At 35.6% G+C, this 19,160-nt stretch overlaps 1 protein-coding gene across 3 annotated transcripts in view; it reads left to right on the top strand.

Annotated features, from left to right (window-relative positions):
• MRTFB (myocardin related transcription factor B) overlaps nt 1–19,160 on the top strand; it is a 74,400-nt gene that overhangs the window by 33,226 nt on the left and 22,014 nt on the right. For all 3 annotated transcript variants that reach the window (XM_068423731.1, XM_068423730.1, XM_068423732.1), the window contains 5 exons: nt 12,308–12,373; nt 14,800–14,855; nt 15,427–15,502; nt 16,586–16,747; nt 17,339–17,523. In XM_068423731.1, coding sequence (XP_068279832.1) covers nt 12,308–12,373; nt 14,800–14,855; nt 15,427–15,502; nt 16,586–16,747; nt 17,339–17,523 — 545 coding nt within the window. The remainder of the gene's footprint in view (nt 1–12,307; nt 12,374–14,799; nt 14,856–15,426; nt 15,503–16,585; nt 16,748–17,338; nt 17,524–19,160) is intronic.

Below are 19,160 nucleotides of genomic sequence, written 5' to 3'. Positions count from 1 at the left end.
CAGCTTCAGCTTTTCAGTTTATAATGTTATGAAACATGTAGTTCAGGTATTTTGTAGATTTTTTTAAAATTCAGTTGCAGTTGTTAATTTCATCCTATTTAAATAATACTATAAATATCATTAAAACACTTCTTATTTTACAGAACAGTATATTCTAAATTAGCTTGTGGCATTCTGTCTCTCTTCCCTGACCCCCTGCCCTTTCTTTCTCCTTTAATTCAAACAATGATGTGACTGGTTTTGCCACCTGAATCATCAACCCTCTTTTGTTAGGACACAAAAATAGTTATGAATACCATCTGTGAATTGTTAAAACTGCAAAAATTGAAAATATAATTCTATTGGCAAACCCAGATGAAGTACGTAGACTAGGTCAAGTAATTCAGAAGGTGCTACAGCCTTTGCTTCATAAGCTGTTTTGCACAGGTTTGATAAATTTAAAACTCCTGAGATAGTACAGTGTGCTTATTTCAGCAATGAGTACATTACAAGAATTGTTAGGTGCAGTTCTTTTTTTACTTAGTATTTCTTTATAAGGAAAGAGACTTCTGATGTAAACACAAATCCCAACACTGTCTTCAGCAAATTAATATTAAGTGCATTGGAAGGTTAGATTACAAGGATGAATTTTTTTCTTTACCTAGGCTAATAAATATTTTTAGAAGATACATGTTATAGCATTCTATAGCACAGGAGGAAATCCTCTTAATTACCCTACTTTCTTGTGAACAGCTCATATGTTATTGTTACGTGTTGTCTGTTCTGTGGAAACAGTTCTTAATTGTATCTGTTTTATCAAAATTTTGTATGAGCAAGGAACAAAAATCCTTTTTGGCTCTGAGGCTAATACAGTGCTAACTGAACAACTTTTTCAGAAATGCCTGTACCATTGACTTCTAATGTCAAGTAAGTGGCCAAAACATTTAGAAAATTCAAGTGAAAAGTCTTGAATGAGATCAGGACATCATTGTGCATACAGTTAGTAAGAAAGAGTATCATCAACAATGCATATATTAGGAATTAGAAATATATTTAGGTTGCAGATTAGAAGGTTTCTAACTAAGGAGTGAAGTGAATTTAGGAAGTCTTGCCTTGTACCCTAAATTGTTTTAATATAAAGACTGATGAGCTCCTGCAAGAGTGTATGACCATGCAGAACTCTTGAAGACACAGTATTAAATTGGTGAAACACATCAGTATGGTCCTATCTCAGGTGGAGATTTAAAAGGAGATTGGATCCCAGTTTGTTTGCACCATATTTTTCATATATTAATGTGAGCTTCAAAGTTACTAGTTGCCTGCAGATTACTGTAAGGAAAAAAAAAATCTAACCAGGAAGGAAATTTTCTTTCCATCTTGAAACATAATTTCTTTCCTGGATTTGTATTGCTTTTTAATTTTACTGTTTTGAGAGGAACTGGCGACTGGCAAGTGCTAGAAACAGGATACAGGGTGGAATGAGTAAAGCACAGGGATTTCTCAGGTGCTTGCTGGAAATATCTTTATTCTGTCTGGTTAATAAATTACCAGATTCAGTCAGGAAGGATTTCTTCCCTTCCTCCCCTGCAATCAAATCAATATTGCATGAGAATTGTTTATTTAGCAGATTTCCTGCTATTGCTGGCATGTTGAGTATTGGTGATACCCTTGACCTCTACTGCTCTCCCGCGGTGGCGTGTTAGACTTAGATTCTACTGTTGGTTTGCTGATTTTGTTAGGTTTTTTGTTGGGTTTTTTCTTTTTAAGCTTTAAGTTTTGTTATATGGTGTTTAGAGGTGTTTTTATGATGCCTTATCAAAGGCAGTCTATCAGGTATGTTTCTTGAGACACAGATGATGAGAAAAATACTGAAAAAAACTATTACTCCTGTCATCCTAGTTAATAAAGGAAGCACTATGAATTCAGTGTACTGATTCTGTGAGGCTCTGTTAAATTTTTAACTTTATGTATGTACTATAAACAGTCTCTTTAATGACAGTGGAATAATTGTATGTCTTAGAAGTATATCAGCACTTTGCAAAATTTTCTTCTTCAGTGCAGCACTTAAATGAATAATAAATATATGATAATCACATTTTAATAAACACATTCTTAAATACTTTTATAAACCAAGACCACAGTGTATTAATTTGATCTTGTATGTAATCTGTATAGAATTAGAGGATACAGTGGCTAACCAAGAGTTCTAAGGAAACTTGCTACAGCAACTACAAGATTTCTTAAAGGTTTTATAAAGGGTTAGGATTAAGACTGCTGCTGCCAAAAGTAGGTGTAGTCTCATCCAGTCCTACGCTGCTTACTGCCAGCCTCTTTCTTGTGTTGGCATTAGTAGTTATGCAACCCTAAAGTGAGTAGGATCAGTGAACAGGTACTACTGAGGGCTGTTTATTTCAGTAGTGTTAGTTTTCAGCCAGATCAGAACACTGACCTGACAGGCTGCATCTTTGACAGCGTTGATGCAACAGAAGCAGCTGGGATTGGAGGGAGGAAGAGACCATTGTCTTTTCATCAGTAATCCTGTTTTAGATCATATTATGTTACGAAACCATAGTCTGCTTTGTTGCTGTGCTGGAGGTTTCTTCTTTCTTTCACAAAGCATCCAACAAAACATGTATGTACCTCAGCCTTTTTAATGCAAAGTCCTTCTTAATGCAGCAACTTTGCTGTCACTGTAAGCAATCTGACTCATCCACTGAGCAAGCATCTGCAGAAATCTGATGTTGTCTACATAGCAGACTTGACACAATGCCATTGCTTACATCCCAGTTTGCAGTCAGGCATCTTAGTGTAAATCCACCTTCCTCAGTGTTTTGAATTAATGTGTAATCTCGTGAGTTGGAGGATCTGCTTGGGTATGCATTTTGTTTGCTGGCCCTTCTGTGCCTAGGAAAAGCATGGAAAATGGAGGTAGTACCTTCTCTAGAGGGCTTTGCTGGAAATCGTCTGTCATTATTCAATGTAATATGCTCCAAATTATCACACAGCAGGTCCGTAGTAGATGTAGAATTTAAATCCAAGTTTCACGAGTCCCTTGACAGAACACTTTTTGGCTGATAGTAGTATTTGAGGAAATGCAAATTACTTTTTAAAAAATCAGAAGACTGTACTAAGCAGAGGAATACTTGCAGATTTAGAAAATGTAATTACTCTTAAATATACTCAAGGTATGCAATTTTACAGACTACTTGAAATGTAAGCTTTAGTTTATTCAGACTTTCCACCCAAGATGGTAATGATTTTTCTCATTTTAAAGATTTAAACAGAATTGTGAAAAGTATAGATTTTGCTTTTTACATACACATGCCTGTATGTATATTCATTCCAGCAGAGATTCCGATAATTTGTTTGGAGGCTCGTGTATGTTCTGGCTTGTTTCTAAGCAACATGTTCCATAGCAATAGGACACAATACAGATTGTCCTATATCCCAGTCATTTAGGCTTCTCAGTTGATGATATTGTTATGCTTTATAGTTTTGTTTTAAATGTTCAGTTTACATTTAGGTATCTTTCCCATCTAGCTTTTCATTTTCTGCTTTCAGTATGATGATGTTACTTCTGGAAACAATTATGTGTACATTATTACTGGCTTACAGACAAAAGCTTTAAATCACAGTGGTATAATTTGAAAGATTTGGAGGTCTTGCAGGATTTCCCTCCAGAATTCTGAAGAGATTATCTGAAATGGCCCTCAGTATACTGTCTCCACTCACATGCTTTACATTTATCCAGAACATTTCTAAGCTGAAATAAAAGTATGACTGAATAATTGCTTAAAATGAGTATGCATCAGAGGCTGTTTCCCTTTTCTTAATTATTTTGGATATAGTCTTAGCAGAAAAATCACATCCCCAGTAATGGAAAAAGAACATTAAAAGTATCTAAAAGTAAGGAAGGGATTTTTTTATAAAAACAAGTAAAAATAAGTAAAATGTTTTCTTTTTTTTAAATTATACCCTGGCATATGTGAAAATTTTGAAGACTGAACCCAATATAACATATTCACTCATGTTTAGATGATGTCTCATTTCTTTAATGATGAATTATTTTTGTTTTAAAATTGAAAGTATTGAGCATACTGTATCACCATATTCAGGCTGATGGGACGTGACTACCACAATATTAAATGCATTTTATCTTTAAAATGCTGTACAACTTATTTAGAATCATTTCCAACAAATTACAGGTAGCTAAATATTTTCATGGCCTTTCCCTCTCCTTCCTTCCTCCTTTGATAAGCCATATAAATAAAAAGAACGCCGTATTACCAAATTTCTGACTTTGGACATGTGGGATGAGTAATGCCAGGTGCAAACTAGCTACCATATTCTGTAACCTTCCTGAAATGTGTCCCTTACACATCACCTGCTCTTTCTTTTACTTACTATACAAAACATGCAGTTTATTAAATTTTTGGTTTTATTCACAGAACAAATATTAGTTGAAAAGAATAAACGTTTTTGTCTCAATAAAGCATTTAATGAATTATAAATAAAGTAGAACACCCCATATAGAGCTGAGGGAGAAACAATCACAGCTCGGGAGAAAGCAAAACATCTGTCTCTGGAAGGTTAACTTAGTGTAAATTATGCTGTTTAGAAAATGCCATATAAACTTTTAAGTCCAAGCAGATGGAGTTTGGGGGTGCAAGGGTAACAACTGAGAGAGGCACAGAGTTAAGTACTTGATACTCTATTTCTGCAATTCTGTAACTGCCACCCCGTGCTGTTGGTCCAGAGGTTGGTCCAGAATTCTAACAAAAAGCTGATGCTTACGTTGCTTGTATAATCCACCTACCATCAGATAACATACTCCCTTCTACTTTACTGGCACCCTGCTTTTCATATACTTGTATCAATGTTACAGTCCTGATGCCAAATAACTAGTTATAAATTACTTCAGATCGAGGATACAATAGAATAGTTCATCTCCTGCAGCAGTGCTTCGTTGCAACGAGAAAGTCCGTTGTTAACATCTATTGCTCTGTGTTTCAACCTCAATATTAGAGACCTTGGCTGCATAAAAGCTGTTCTAAGCTGGCAGAAAGAAACGGGGGCTTTCTGTGTAACAGCTTTTACTTTAAAAGAAACGGCCCTGTTTCCAGCACTGTTTCCATGGCAGCCAGCCTAGCAGCCTGCACTGGAGCTTCTACTGCTCTTGGAAATTTCCAAGGGAGTATGCAGGAATGTTGGACATTACATTTTCCCATTTTCACTTGCAGTTTTAAGGGCTTAAATAGCTAATATCCACTGTATTTTAACTTTGGAAGAAATAATGAGATGATTACATACAGAACATAAAAAAGTCTCAATGCATTGTTTTTTTTCTTGCTGTCATTTGAAAGAACTCTATGCTGTCTAATGAACCCCTTCTCGATGGTTTAGGGTCTGTTTCATCTGTGTAAGTGTTAAATGTCAACAGCTATTTGGTGTTTCATAGTACCTTTATAAAAAGATAACATTTAAATTTTATTTTAAATTAATAAGCTATGTAATTAACTGTGTTAGATGTGGAATTACTAGTGCTGGAACTGTGCACAGTACGAGTTCTGGTTTTTTTCAAGACAAGAAGCAGTGGTGAAAGCTTGTCAATCAGTGTAGATAGCATTGTTCCTGCAGGACAACTATCAATTTATTTTTGGCCTCTTTACATTCCAGTGCTTGTGATTATATAGTACTACTTTGAGACATCTTTTCCACAGGATACAAATTACAGATTTGTAACAGAAATCACTTGCTCAACTTTGATAATAGCTGTTCGTTCTAAGTGATTTAATAATACACTTTATTTTCACTTATTCTACCATTCACACTGAGTAAGACCTGACTGGACTGCTCTGCATTTCTTACCTTTCAAAGGGTCTTATCCAGAATGTGATGTGTACTTACTTAAGTGCCTATTTGTGCCAGCTTTCTTGCATTCAAACCAGCACAGTGCTTCAGCAAGCTACTGAGGATCTGCGTGTTTTGGTTATTCTTAATCTTTATGCCCCTTTAGGGCATAGTGTATGCGAACCTGAACAGTACGACTGTTTGAAAACAGAGGGCATTAACTTTATAAAATTTACTGCTATATAGAAATACTCCACATTGGTTTGTCTGGTTCTTTGTAATAAAGGAAAAAAAAAAAAACCAAACCATCAACCCCCCCCCCAAGCACTAGAACAAATAGTAAAGTATAATAAGTTTGGCTAATGCCTCAGTGGTTTTTAGATTTTTTTGGAAGTTGTGTCATCCTATCTCATCTGTCCTTATTAGATTTACCTCTTTGTTGTGTTAGTGACTGTTTTTGAAATCTCTGGCTGTATAGATTTCTGTATATATGATAAGGGAAGTCTGCATTAGATTTAATTACGTTAGATTTAAACCAGCCCACATTCTATTCTATAGAGTTTCTCACTTAAATCAGCAATTCTTTGCCAAAAGTGCAAAGCTGTGCTCCATTCTCACATCGTTCATTCTTGTCGTTGAAGATAATTTCATCACATTTTCCTTATTGAAATCTTGTGATTCAGTCTGCATGACTCCCATCTTCCCTATCTTTCTGGCTGTTCTTTGAGCTGCTTTTTGTGGGTCCCCATTTCCTTTTGAGCTTTCACAAACCTCATTCCTATTCCCTTCCTTTATCCCCACTTGAGGTTCATCTCCAGTATAAAGATACAAGTCTGTCTGTAACTTGTTTCTGCTCAGTTGGGGGCTCAGTCCGTCTAACTACAATGATAATATAAAGGTCATTAGTGACTGTAGTATGACCATTTGCTCTGACACGCAGACCTGTAAGCCAGATATCCTCTTTGACTAGATGTAGCTATGTAATTCATGTACAGGTGTTACCATTTCTTCCTTAGAAACATCTCTGCTTTTTACTTTTTTGTCATTGTGGGGGCTAGAAGTAACTTAGGTTCTTATGTCTTTTATTGAGATATAAATATTAGCTTCTTCCCGAATCTGTTTGCTTTGGAAAAGGAAAAGTTTTTTTCAGCTTTTCAACTTTTAAAAATAATATATTTAGGGTTTTTAGTCACAATTACTTTCTATTTAGAAACTTTCTTTAGTAATGCGTTCAACTGCTTCATATTTATTTAAACAAAAAAAAATGAGACACCAAACTCTTTTTAACCTTCTTAATTTTGGAGTTGATTGCAAAAGCAAGCATCTAGTTTTCATCCAACTTTGTTTCTGTTTAACCGCCTTGCTCTGGTCAAGTCAAAATCTTTAATGATTATCTTCTGATACCATCTTTCTAACTATGAGTCATCTCTTCTTTAGTATTCCCCCTGCAGTGCTTCCCTGTTAGTCATGCTAGAGGCTGTCCTTTCTTTACTATGTAATTTATAAGTTCCTGATATTTATTTAATAAGTGAATAACCGCACATTCTATATCTTCTATATCTCTTGTTTTTTTCAGTCCTCTCACAGTTTTTATGACTTGTCCGGATATACATGGGACAACTTCAAAATCATCCCTTATTTGCTTTGCGATGTCCGGTGTAGGTTAACAGATGATGGGTAGGCAAGTAGTGTTATGAGAGACAATAACTATTTATTATATATATGTATTTGCTAAAAAATGCTAAAGCTTCACACCTGAGCGCATATGGTTTATGTGCAGTTACATTCTTACTGCTCTTCTCATCCTTCTGCTATAGTCCACTGCATATCCTCTTCTAAGACTACACATTGTTTAGGATATGGGTCAGTTTTTACTCCTTCTGCAAAGCTTAAGCCAAATGTTTGATCATAACTGAAGCCACAAATCATAGATATAATACATTCATAAATTATGTAGCAGGGCTTCTCATCATCTACATTTGGAATTAATGTTCATTAAAGACTTAGTTGAAACCAGTTGGAAAATAAGAGATAAGCTACCTACATTTTTTACCACTATTTTTTTCCGAATTGATTTATTTTAGTCTCCCTCCCCCATTTCCTAGGCGAATACCACCTATCATGGCCACGGCCAAGCAGCATTCATTTTCAGGAACTGATAGAAATCGCATCAGCCACAAACATAAGTAACGCATCCACTGGGGTATGTTTTTACAGTGTTGATGCTTCCACGGTGTAGGGCTGTATGCGAGGGTGATGTCAGAGGGAGGCACAGCCTTTCCCCCTTTCTGACACACATCATGCTGGATAGCGCTAACAGGGAGCTGCAGGAACTCCATCACACTCACCAAGTCAATACCAGTGTGCTCACAGTGTTCAAAGTATCTCCCTCTTTGGACACACACAGTATGTTCCTGACACTTCCATGCTACTAGTGCTGTTGAAAGAGGGTTCAAAACAGGACCTTGACACAGACACTTTGGTACACTGTTTTTTGAGGGCTTTTTGTTTGTGGGGTGGTTTGGTTGGTGGGTTGTTTTTTTCTAAGATAAATTTCAACAGCTTTGAATGTACCTCAGGCAGATTCTTTTTAAAGTATACTTTAGGGAAATAGAGGGGAATACGTATTAGAAGTGTTGGAGTAGTTATTTAGCTTACTTGTATTGGCAAAGTGCAGCGTGAGGCCTTTCTGATTTTTCTTCCCATACACTTGCCAATGAAAAATTAAAATGTGATAATTACTAAATGCTGAACTGGTGGGATGTGTTTAGACTGTTCAGTCCAACTGTATGACCTAACAGTGAGCATTATCTGTCTTGGTGTAGTGGAATGCCAAATCGAAGTCTGATCCTTTTCTTACGAAAGATGAAAAACCTTGGTCTGAGAGTCATGTCAATATCTGAATCTGGGAAAGCCAGATCTCTAATTAAAAAATAATAGATTTCTGATAAAACTCTGCCACTTTTTATGTAATTTTAACAGTTAAACTAATTTCTTAAAAAAAAACCACTATCAAGCTATTTTTTCCTGCACAAAGACTTTGCACATCACATTTGAGATTGCAGTGATACTACTTTAGAATTTTAAGTAAGTCAAGTCTGATAAGATGAAGAAGTATCTGTTGTCTGTAGTAGGTTTCATAGAGCAGATGGTGTATGCACTTCCTACAAAATAATTTTCCAATTTAGCTAGCTGTCCAAGTTGGTAAATTAGTGAGGGCTTTCAGTTTGTTGGTATCAACTCTGGAAAACTGTGTGATCATTCTGTAGTGTGAAGGTCAATTTGAAAGTGTTTAACTTTCCCACTTCTGTTTGCTAGTATCTGAAAGCACCATCCTAACGATGCTTAGGTAGCCATACCTGAACCAGCTACACCTACAAAATGGGGTTTATGATAAACCCCAGTAAAAAAAGAAAGTCTGAGTAAAAAGCATATTAGAAATCAGAAATACCACGTACCACAAATGTTTTTTCTTAATAGATGACTTGCCTGTCATATGTCGGTAGATGACTTACATCAGTGGTAACGTTCCTGCACCTGTTGTAATATTACCAGCATTTGTTTGTTGATCCACTGCGTTCCAGATGATGGAATTGAAAAAAATACTATTTCTGATTTACTTACTGTGTCTGATGACATAGATCAGCTCTACTCTGGACATAACTGATGTTGGAGCAGGTCATATTTCTTGAAGACCTTGAGCCTGCAATGAAGAGACGTATGTTTAAAACTGACTTGTAACTAGGTAAAAGATTTGGTAGACACAATTGTAGTGTGTTTCGTGTTCCAAGAAAGCCATATTTAAGTGCAGTGTAAATTTGGACCAAATATAGCTGTATGGCAGGGATGAGATTCCTGCCCAGAGCAGGACATGCTTTTCAGCCCTTTCCATGGCTTCCTAGTTGTGTAAAAGGAAGCATAGTTTGAGCAAAGAACAGAAGACAGTCAAGTTTTAATCTACTCAAGACCAAAAATATTGGGTCTGAAATACAGTAGTCTTGCCATGCTGTTTATAAATTGTCTCTCACATCATTTGGATGGGTAAAACTTATTTAAAGGGATTACCTGTTTAGTTTTAAGACTAACTCCCAGCTTTCTTGATTTTACAGTTGTAAACAATAGAATCCAAAACAAAAACACATCAGAGTTTTTTGCTTTCCTGTAAACACCACACCAGTTAGTGAATTTCTCAGTGCTTTGTGCTAGTGCAGGAGGAAATTCTTAGAGGTAGCCTCAGGGATAGAAGCTTAACATCGTAACATTATATTGTATGTTTAAATGCATTTCCATTGAAATGTGCATTTCTTGAAGTTTTCTGTAGGAATGGGCTGAGTCCTGACCCAATACATTATTTTTCTTAATTCACACTTGTATAAAGCTTGTGGATTTTTGAAGTTGCATGTACAGTTGCATAAACATGTGTTTCAACACACTTATCTGCATTTTTGGGGGCAGATCAGACCAATTGGACTTAGAAACCCATGTGGTTTTCCACAGAAAGATTTAACTTTCTCTACGCATGGTCTGAACTTGCTGGGAGTATGCAGCTATCTATACTACGCTGCCAAACCCAGCCTAGGAAGCGCTGTTGAAAGGAGTAACAGCACCGTTTGAGTTGGTTCATGACTTCAGGCCGCACAAGTTTGCATCTACTATTAAGAGATGCTGTAAGAAGAGGTCGTGGCTTACCTGGAGCCACATGAACTTAAGGAAAACCAAAAATAAAACATTCAAACTATTGTAAAATACTTCAATTAACTTTTTTATAGTCATTTACTATTACTTGGAAAATACAGTTCATTACTTAAAGCAGGTATTTTCAGGTTTCCAGAGGAACTCAATACATTTTGAATGACTTTCCATCAATTTACATTTTACTGTTGTTACTTTTGCATTCTCCTGTCTCTGTCCTTTGTAATTCTTGTGTATCAATATTGTAAAGTCTCAACAGAACTGCTGTGCCACAGCCCTGAAATGTTTGTATTTAAATTCTCAATGTTTGTGTGAGACAAGAAAATAATGTCCTTGTTTTCAGGACTTGCTATTCCCGGTCTTAATGGTTTAGCCAGAGGAATATCCTTCCTGTACTGTAGAACAGGAAATAAGCTGGTTCCTTTTAAATTCTGAAAACAATTAACTTTGTCCTTAGCCTAATTTTTTAGAAATTACATTCATTTTGATGTTTTGGACAATGCATTAATTTGTTTTGCTTCCTTGTGAAATACAATGGGAACAGCATGTCATAATTATACATCAATAATAAGCTATCAAGGCAGAATTTAAGAATGTAAATATTACATCTTTAATGTATTTTTCTCTTGACCAAGCATCTTGACCAGCTCTTGTTCACAAGATGAAGTTTCACATTAGGGTAATGGTTATACGTGTCTAAGAAATAACGAAGCACTGTGATAAATTGATACAGAAACAAGGGGAAGGGAACAGAAGAAAAAAACTATTTTTTTTTTTTTTTTTCCTTTCTGGGAACATTTACAAAAAAGCCCTAATCTTTGGAAGTACGAGGCCTTTATGACTATACCCTCCCCCAGGTTTTGTGCAGTTCCTGTTATAGTACTTAATGTGTGTCACATTGGTTATTCTTACAGTAAAAATAAGATGAGAACCTTGGTACATTTTATTAAATGTAATGAAACATAAGAAGTTACCTCTGAAACTGTTTTTTCCAAATTTGACAGTATTGGATTTATTTGGTCCTTGAAATAATTATGATAACACATATCTCAATCAGGAAAACAGCATTTTCTCATGTCCTCAGAGAGGATAAGGTCTGTTCCTGGTTGTATTACTTCCTTGGTGTTTTTAAATAAGCCAGGTAAAATCTGGCTTCCCTTCAGTCTCTGGTGTTTCAGCAAGATTTATTTCAATGTACAATAAGCCTTTATATTTAAAAAAAGAAATCCTTAAGCAAAAATGATCAACCAAACACATACAACTTTTCTTTTAAAATGTTCTGCAAACATAATTTCTATTTCAGCTTCTGCAGTCATGTAAGTTTGGTTTAAGACATGTAAGAAGGCTATATAATCATTACGTGTTGCAGTTTATGGTATAAACTCTTCATACCTCACTATGTTTTCTTGAATCTTATTATGTAAGAGTAGTGTTACAAGGGGAAAAAAAAAAAAAACACCTAGGTTTAGATGTATACTTAATAGCTCTTAGGAGGCCTAGCTGATAGGAAAAGTGGACGTATGTATGAAATACAGTCCCTTTATCAGATGTGACCAAAAAGCAGCAAACTCCAATATAAATAGGGATTGGAAGCAATCACTCCAAACTCTATTAATAGCAGTTGATCCTTAATGATGGTCTTAGAGGTTACTGTCAGGTCTGAATACATATAGGAAAAATATTTCTAAAGTTGAAGTACGTGGTATCTTTTGAATGTTTTTTTTTTTTGTACTTTCAGGGGGCTAGTATGCTTACATATGAATGAATGATTGTTTTCTTTTGTCAGTACTTCAGCTGAGGCTACAACAAAGACGGACGCGAGAACAGCTGGTGGACCAGGGCATCATGCCACGTAAGACTTACATTATTTCTAGTAATTTGTATCACTATACTGTATTATGAGCTGAATATATAAAATAATGAAGATAAGCATTTCTGTGAGAGTCATTAAAAATAACGTTATCATTTGAAAAGACTTGTGGGATCCTTTTGGTAATCTAAATGACCATGAATTCATCATTGCTTACGTAGTGTTTCAGTTAAAATAGCCATTGGGATGAAAACACAAGGATTTGCAGACATCGTCTAAGTCTCCTTTTATTTTCTCTCTTTAAATTATGACTAATCTTACTGAAATAAATTGAGTTATATACATGAGTGGACATCAATAACAAAGCCAGCAGTCTTTAAAGAGCAGGATGGCAAGGGTTGCCAAACAAAAACAAAGGACACATGGAAGTTGTGACTCGTGCCAACAGACGTGTCTTCTATGTCAAATCTTGCATGATGGTAGCTGTGATGTTACAGGACGTGAGGCAGTGGATTAGGCTGGGCATCGTACACTGGATCGTATGACCTAATGCAAAAGCTTCTGTGCATAGGCCGTTCTGAGCATGAATACATTTCCAAGATTATGGGAAGTGGCTTTCTGATTTTTTTAGAAAAACTGTTTTGGTTTTAGAACATTTTTTTCCAGTTCCCAGAAGTTCCCGATCAACTTGCCACGTCTGGCAAACTGTCCAAATTGGTGTAAGAGCTTTGTATTCTCTTCCAAAATAAAGATTATGTAGTGGTAAAAATTCAATGAATGCCTTTAGATGCTGTCTTTGGAAGCGTTAAGATGCTGCTGATCACCTTAGTGTGAAGTGTCTCACTAAGGCAGCAACGTCACCAACTTCATAAATACAGTTGGAGACGTGTTTATGATTTCAGGATTCTGTAATGCTGAGGTTCTGACTCTTTGGCCTCGCTACCTGTCATCCTTGATAGCTATGCAAGAAGTTACCAGTTCTTCAGTAAACCATTATTATCTCTAACTCTGTTTGACCACTGGAATTCAATTGCAGATCATAGTGCTTTGACAAGCAAATAATGTTTGTAAATTTGGATATTTGTTACACTTCTGTGTCTGAACTCACAGCACTTCTATTTTGAGAGTAAGTAATTGACATGCTTTATGCAATTGCACTTTACTGCCAGAGCCCATTTTCTCCTTTATTGATTTCAATCTGTTAGAGATGATGGTTGTTTCAGCAGCAGCACTTATGCTACCTAAAATCAATTTAGGAATCGCAAGAGGGTCCCCCTGAATACAGATATTTAGTAACCTAGAGTTCAACTGCAATTAACTCTTTCCTTAGAGATGTTTTGGTGTTCCTTCACTTGGGCTCCCAATGACTACGCTAATTGTTTAGTATAACATCTTCTGACTTGTTTTGGAGATTAGCCTGGCCTCAGAATGAGGGGTGCACAGATAATATTGAGAATCCATAAGTGCATAGTGTGGGATGAGACTGGGCTCAAGATGATAGGTCCAAGTTGTCAAAAGATTCAACTGTGAAAAGTGATTTTTTCTTAAAACAAACAGAAACCCCAGCCATTGAAAATGTACCAAAATTATGTCAAGTTATTATATATAGCCCAGTGTGCACTGGTGAATTCTAGCTTGACAGCACAGTATCTTAAAGCTATCTCTTCTCGAAGGTTTCTGAGTATGCACAGACTTCAGATTGCTTTGTTAAAGCATCTTCACCTTCCCCAGTCTGTAGTGTTTATTATCATCAGGAATGGAATGATCTGTTTCTTTTTTGAGTGAAACCTGGGAAACTTCTAAACTGTCAAAAAATGTTAAAGATTTTGTTTTGCAGTATCTTATCTCTGCCAAAAGTGTGGCAAATAAGATGGATCGTGCCTGCTGCCATTTCACTTCCTTTCAACAGTGCAATTGAGATGAAGCACTCTACAGTTCATATTAATTCTAGCTGAATCATGTTTTTTTACTCTTTTTGGCTATTTAGCAGCCAACCATTATTCTGTTTTCTAATCTGAACATTTGGGGCTTCTACAAAATTTTTTTAAAAATCAGCACAAATAGTTCTTAAGGGACTGTCCAGTTCTCTAGTAACAGCAAGTATGAGGTACAGACAGATAGTAAATACACTGGAATAAATGAAACAGTATTTTGGCATTCTAAACCTTACCTCATAAAATATCTACTGTGGAACAGTTTTGGTAAAGAGACCTCGGTGTACATAGTGAAAAAGTTAACTGTTACATGGTAACATCTGTTAAAATCAAATATTCCAAGTATTCTGTATAGGAGTTTTGCTCATCTCTGTTAAATATAAGTGAATATAACTAGCATGAGACAAATATAAGCCTGGTCAGATGCAAACACAACTCTGAGATGGTGTTAAACACCCATACAAGCATACTGATTAGGATATGTCTTTCAAAAATCACTTCCTGTCAATTTAACTCTTAACTCTCCCTTCACAGCTTTGAAAAGTCCAGCTGCATTCCATGAGCAGATAAAGAGCCTGGAGCGAGCCAGGGTAAACTGCTTTGTGTGAACTTGTTATTAACATCTGAAAATGTTAATGTCAGTTGTATGTGATACTAAATTCTCTGAGTACAAGAAAAAATGATTACCATTACAGTAATAATATGTGCCTTTATCTTGGAGGAATCCATTAAAATAAAATACTGGTGTCAAATTTGAGAGGAACTTTCTTAATCCTCAGGTCAAGGTGGGGGGATAAAATTACGGTCATAATGTAATACATAGCTACCTCCAGTTAAGGATAGGATCCTTGGGTAAATTATGCTCGTGCAGTATTTCTGTAGCAAATCTATAGTATTGTGATTTTGTGTGGTAGTATGGGATCAAATCCAGACACATTCCCAACTTGTGTGGGGCAGATAGAAATTCATTAGCACTGCTCAACTGATAGAAAAACAGAACAAGACAAAACAAACCCTCTACTACTACCTATGTTCTGACAGCGATGTCCACCTGTCTGAATGCAGCTGCAGATATTCATTGATTGGACATCAGCAATGTATCAAACTACTTTGATTTTTCTAGTAAACAGTAATTAATGCTATTTCCTCATTTCTTTAAAGACCGAAAATTTTTTGAAGCACAAGATTCGCAGCAGGCCGGACCGGTCTGAGCTGGTCAGAATGCACATCCTCGAAGGTACGTACCCAGCTGTATGTACCCTTTGAGCTGCTATTAGAAGGAACTTCTGTTATGCACTCAGTTTTCTAACTGAATTAGGCTTTGATAAGAAGTATTTCTAAAGGTTTTTATGCTCTATTTCTCTGCTTCTACAGTGCCTGTTGTAATCTGTATTCTAAATCTGTATAATAATAGATACATCTATGGCAGTGAAAGTATTCTCAACTGTGTATTTGTTTGCAATTGCATATTGCTTTTATTCTATAACAGTGATTATACTGTGGTGTATATACATGTAGTGTATATATTGCTTCAGTTTCTACTCATACCCTAAAATAACCTGACAGCCTTGTACTTTCCCCCCTCCCACCCCAAACAATCTTTAATAAACTTGACTTTTACCCTGCCTTGTTATTTTTCTTATTGCTCAGGTCATTTGAAACAATAGTCTTTTTAGGAATGAGGCTGTATTACTGTGTTTTACCACAACCTTACCAAATAGAGATATTATCAAATAACCATAATCCAAGTCAATTTAAGAGCCGTTAGTTTTCAAAACATGCATTTGGATACTAAACCCAGACAGGAGTCTCCATATTGATAGATCACTTCCATATTGACAGACTATCTCCATACTTTCAGTGAATTTTCAATTTTGAAGACTCAAATTTGTGCTACAAACTATTTTTAAAGGTAAACTTTTTAAGATGTTTGTCAAGAGAGAATCCAAAAAATCAGTGGATTAATTAAACCTTTGCCGTAACTCACACTGATAAACCATTATAGCAGCAAATGCTGTCTTCAGATTATGATAAGTGTTATTTCATATTTCTTGCTTTATTGTTGGACATATATAAATGTTTACCAAAAGTATTACTGCTGTTAAAAAAGAGGTTAGATTTATAGAAAAAAATGATCATGGGGATGAATAACATCTATTCATATAATCTTTTTTTTGCATATTAATTTGAGAATTTTCAGACTAATACTTGCCTGCTTTTGATAAAAGGGGAATGGTCATCACAAAGACACAACAATGTTGTTTGTCATGAAATTAGAGAAAAAATGGAACAGAATATTTAAATCAATATATCTTTTTAGAGACCTTTGCAGAGCCTTCACTACAAGCCACTCAGATGAAACTGAAGAGAGCTCGGCTGGCAGATGATCTGAATGAGAAGATTGCTCAGAGGCCTGGCCCTATGGAACTGGTAGAAAAAAATATTCTTCCTGTAGACTCCAGTGTTAAAGAAGCCATTATAGGCAAGTACAAGTCCCACAGCTTCTGTTACCTGTATGGCATTGTGGAAAATAATAAAATTTAACTCTTGAGGGTAAAGTTCACTAGAAGAAAACATACTCAAAGTTTATTACTCTTTATTCTTTCAGCTTCTGAGTCCTAAACTCTGTCATCATTTAATTAAAGTTATCTTACTTTTATTTGAAACTAAGTTAGAATTATATAGTTGGAGTATAATACTGTCTGTGAGAAGACTTGTTTCTTAATAAAAATGATTAGAAAATAATCAAACTTATGTGGCCATTACTCAGTCTGTCATAGGTGTCTGTGTGCACTCCACATATGTTGAACATACCTTTTAATCTCTGATTAAAACAACTTCTGCTATGCGCTTAGTTTTATCGATTCCTTGAATATGATTTAATACGGCTGTCATTACATTAAAAACACGATAAACACTTACATACCACATGTTTAAACTGTGCTAAAACTGATGACATTCTAGCTAAAACTGATTACATTCTAGCAATTAGCTAATTCTGCCACCAATGTTTAAATTTAATCTGTGTAACTAAAAAAAAATTGTTTTGCTTGTTTCTTTGTAAACATTGTAGCAGTTGGACAAGAGAATTATCCTCAAGCTTTGGATGATTATTCATTTGATGAAGACAGCAGTGATGCTTTATCACCAGATCAGCCAGCCAGCCAAGAATCCCAGGGTTCAGCAGCTTCCCCTGGTGAGCCGAAAACAAGTGACTCACCATCACCAATAACACCAAATGCTACTACATCAACACAGGTACAGTTTTTAAATGTTGAAACCAAATCTTCACAGTATGTTTTTTTTGTCTGGCACTACAGAAATGGGGCATAGTTTCACATGGCATTAATACATTTGCTGTTGCAAAGGAGTGTCTGGGACTCCATTTTCTGTTTGGGAGTGTACAGAGTAGAACCCTGGCTTAGCTGTTGGCAATGATGAAATTCCCATAGACTGTAATAAAGCTGTAAGTTCACTGAAATTCATTATGGCCCGTAGAAGATCTACAGCTTTCCCAGAAGTTGTTTAAAAGGTCGTATCCATGGTTTACTCCAGCTGTTATTGATAATTTAATGTCTGTCTTCATGCTGGGCAAGGTCTTGAACTTGTTTAGAATTAAACTTAGCTGAAACAACAACAGTTGATGTCAGTTCCATTATCTCCACAAAAGTCCCTAAAAAATAAGGTTTTCCACATAATTTAAGTGTTCTCTGCTCTATTTTTAAAATACTGCCTAAGGTATTTACTGTTTAAGAAATGAAAATAACCTTTATGTTGATTTTTCTATGAGGTTTTTAGTATTTTATCGAGTTTCTTACAAAGAAAGGAAAGTAAGTAAGTCTGCCATGGCAGGTAAAATGTTGTCTTTATAGTAGGGCAGTTAAATGTGTGAGGATTTAAAGAACAGTGGATTTTAATGAAAACACTTGACTGTTTTCACAAGAGTTGCAAAAATAAGTTTTGAAATAGAACTCTTCTTACAACAATTTAATTTTGTGATTTGAAATGGACAGTAACATTGCCAGTCCTATCGTTAAACACATTATAAAAGTGCTGATGTAAAATAATTTGCCAAAACAGTAATGAAACACACATCATGTGCTACAAATTAATTTCATTTATCTTCTATTAGCTTCTGAAAACACAGGGTTATATACATAGTCATACAGTTATCTGGATGCTTTCTAGAATATCTTGTACAGTGCTGGCTTCACTGTTCTTCACCTTTGAGTTAATCAGTAAGTTTATTCATCAATGAGGTATATGTATTTATTTAAAGGTTACTATGTTTAGCTTAAACGGATTGTTTATGATGTTCTCTGTCATACCTCAGCTAGTTATGTTAAACTCACTAACTTAGCCCAGTTAAGAGGAGAATGCTTTGCTTTTAGATTTCTGCAACTTCCATGGAACTTTTTCTCTGGATAGAGAAAGAGACTCAAATTAAGGCTCTGGTGGAGGGATGGGCAAGCAAAGTCATCATACATTGTCTGATGGCAACTAGCTTGAACGGTCAGCAAACTCCAAACTAGGCGGAGTTAACAGTACTCATTAACAGCTTGTTCATTTGAGACTGACAGAGCTAAGTAAATGACAAATTGTGCTTACATTCTGAGTTATACTTGCCTAGAGGAACCGTTAGTTTTTCTTTGTGTTGAAATGAAGAGTAACAAAAATTTTGCCTTGTGTCAATGCTGAATAAGTTGTTGAATCAAATTTACGTATGTCTACTGAGGAATCATGTACGCTAGAAGAAAGTCCTTCATCCTGAACTACTGTTTCTCCCAGTAAGCCCATTTTCCTGTTGTGCATAAATGAAAGCAGCTATATTATCACAGAAAAATAATTTACGTTTCAGATTGATGCATTTTACCGTACTATCCATGTTTACACTT

Source organism: Nyctibius grandis, chromosome Z (assembly GCF_013368605.1).
Source record: "Nyctibius grandis isolate bNycGra1 chromosome Z, bNycGra1.pri, whole genome shotgun sequence".
NCBI lineage: Eukaryota > Metazoa > Chordata > Aves > Nyctibiiformes > Nyctibiidae > Nyctibius > Nyctibius grandis.
Note: the sequence above shows the minus strand (reverse complement) of the source record. Positions and strands in the feature narration are given on the sequence as shown.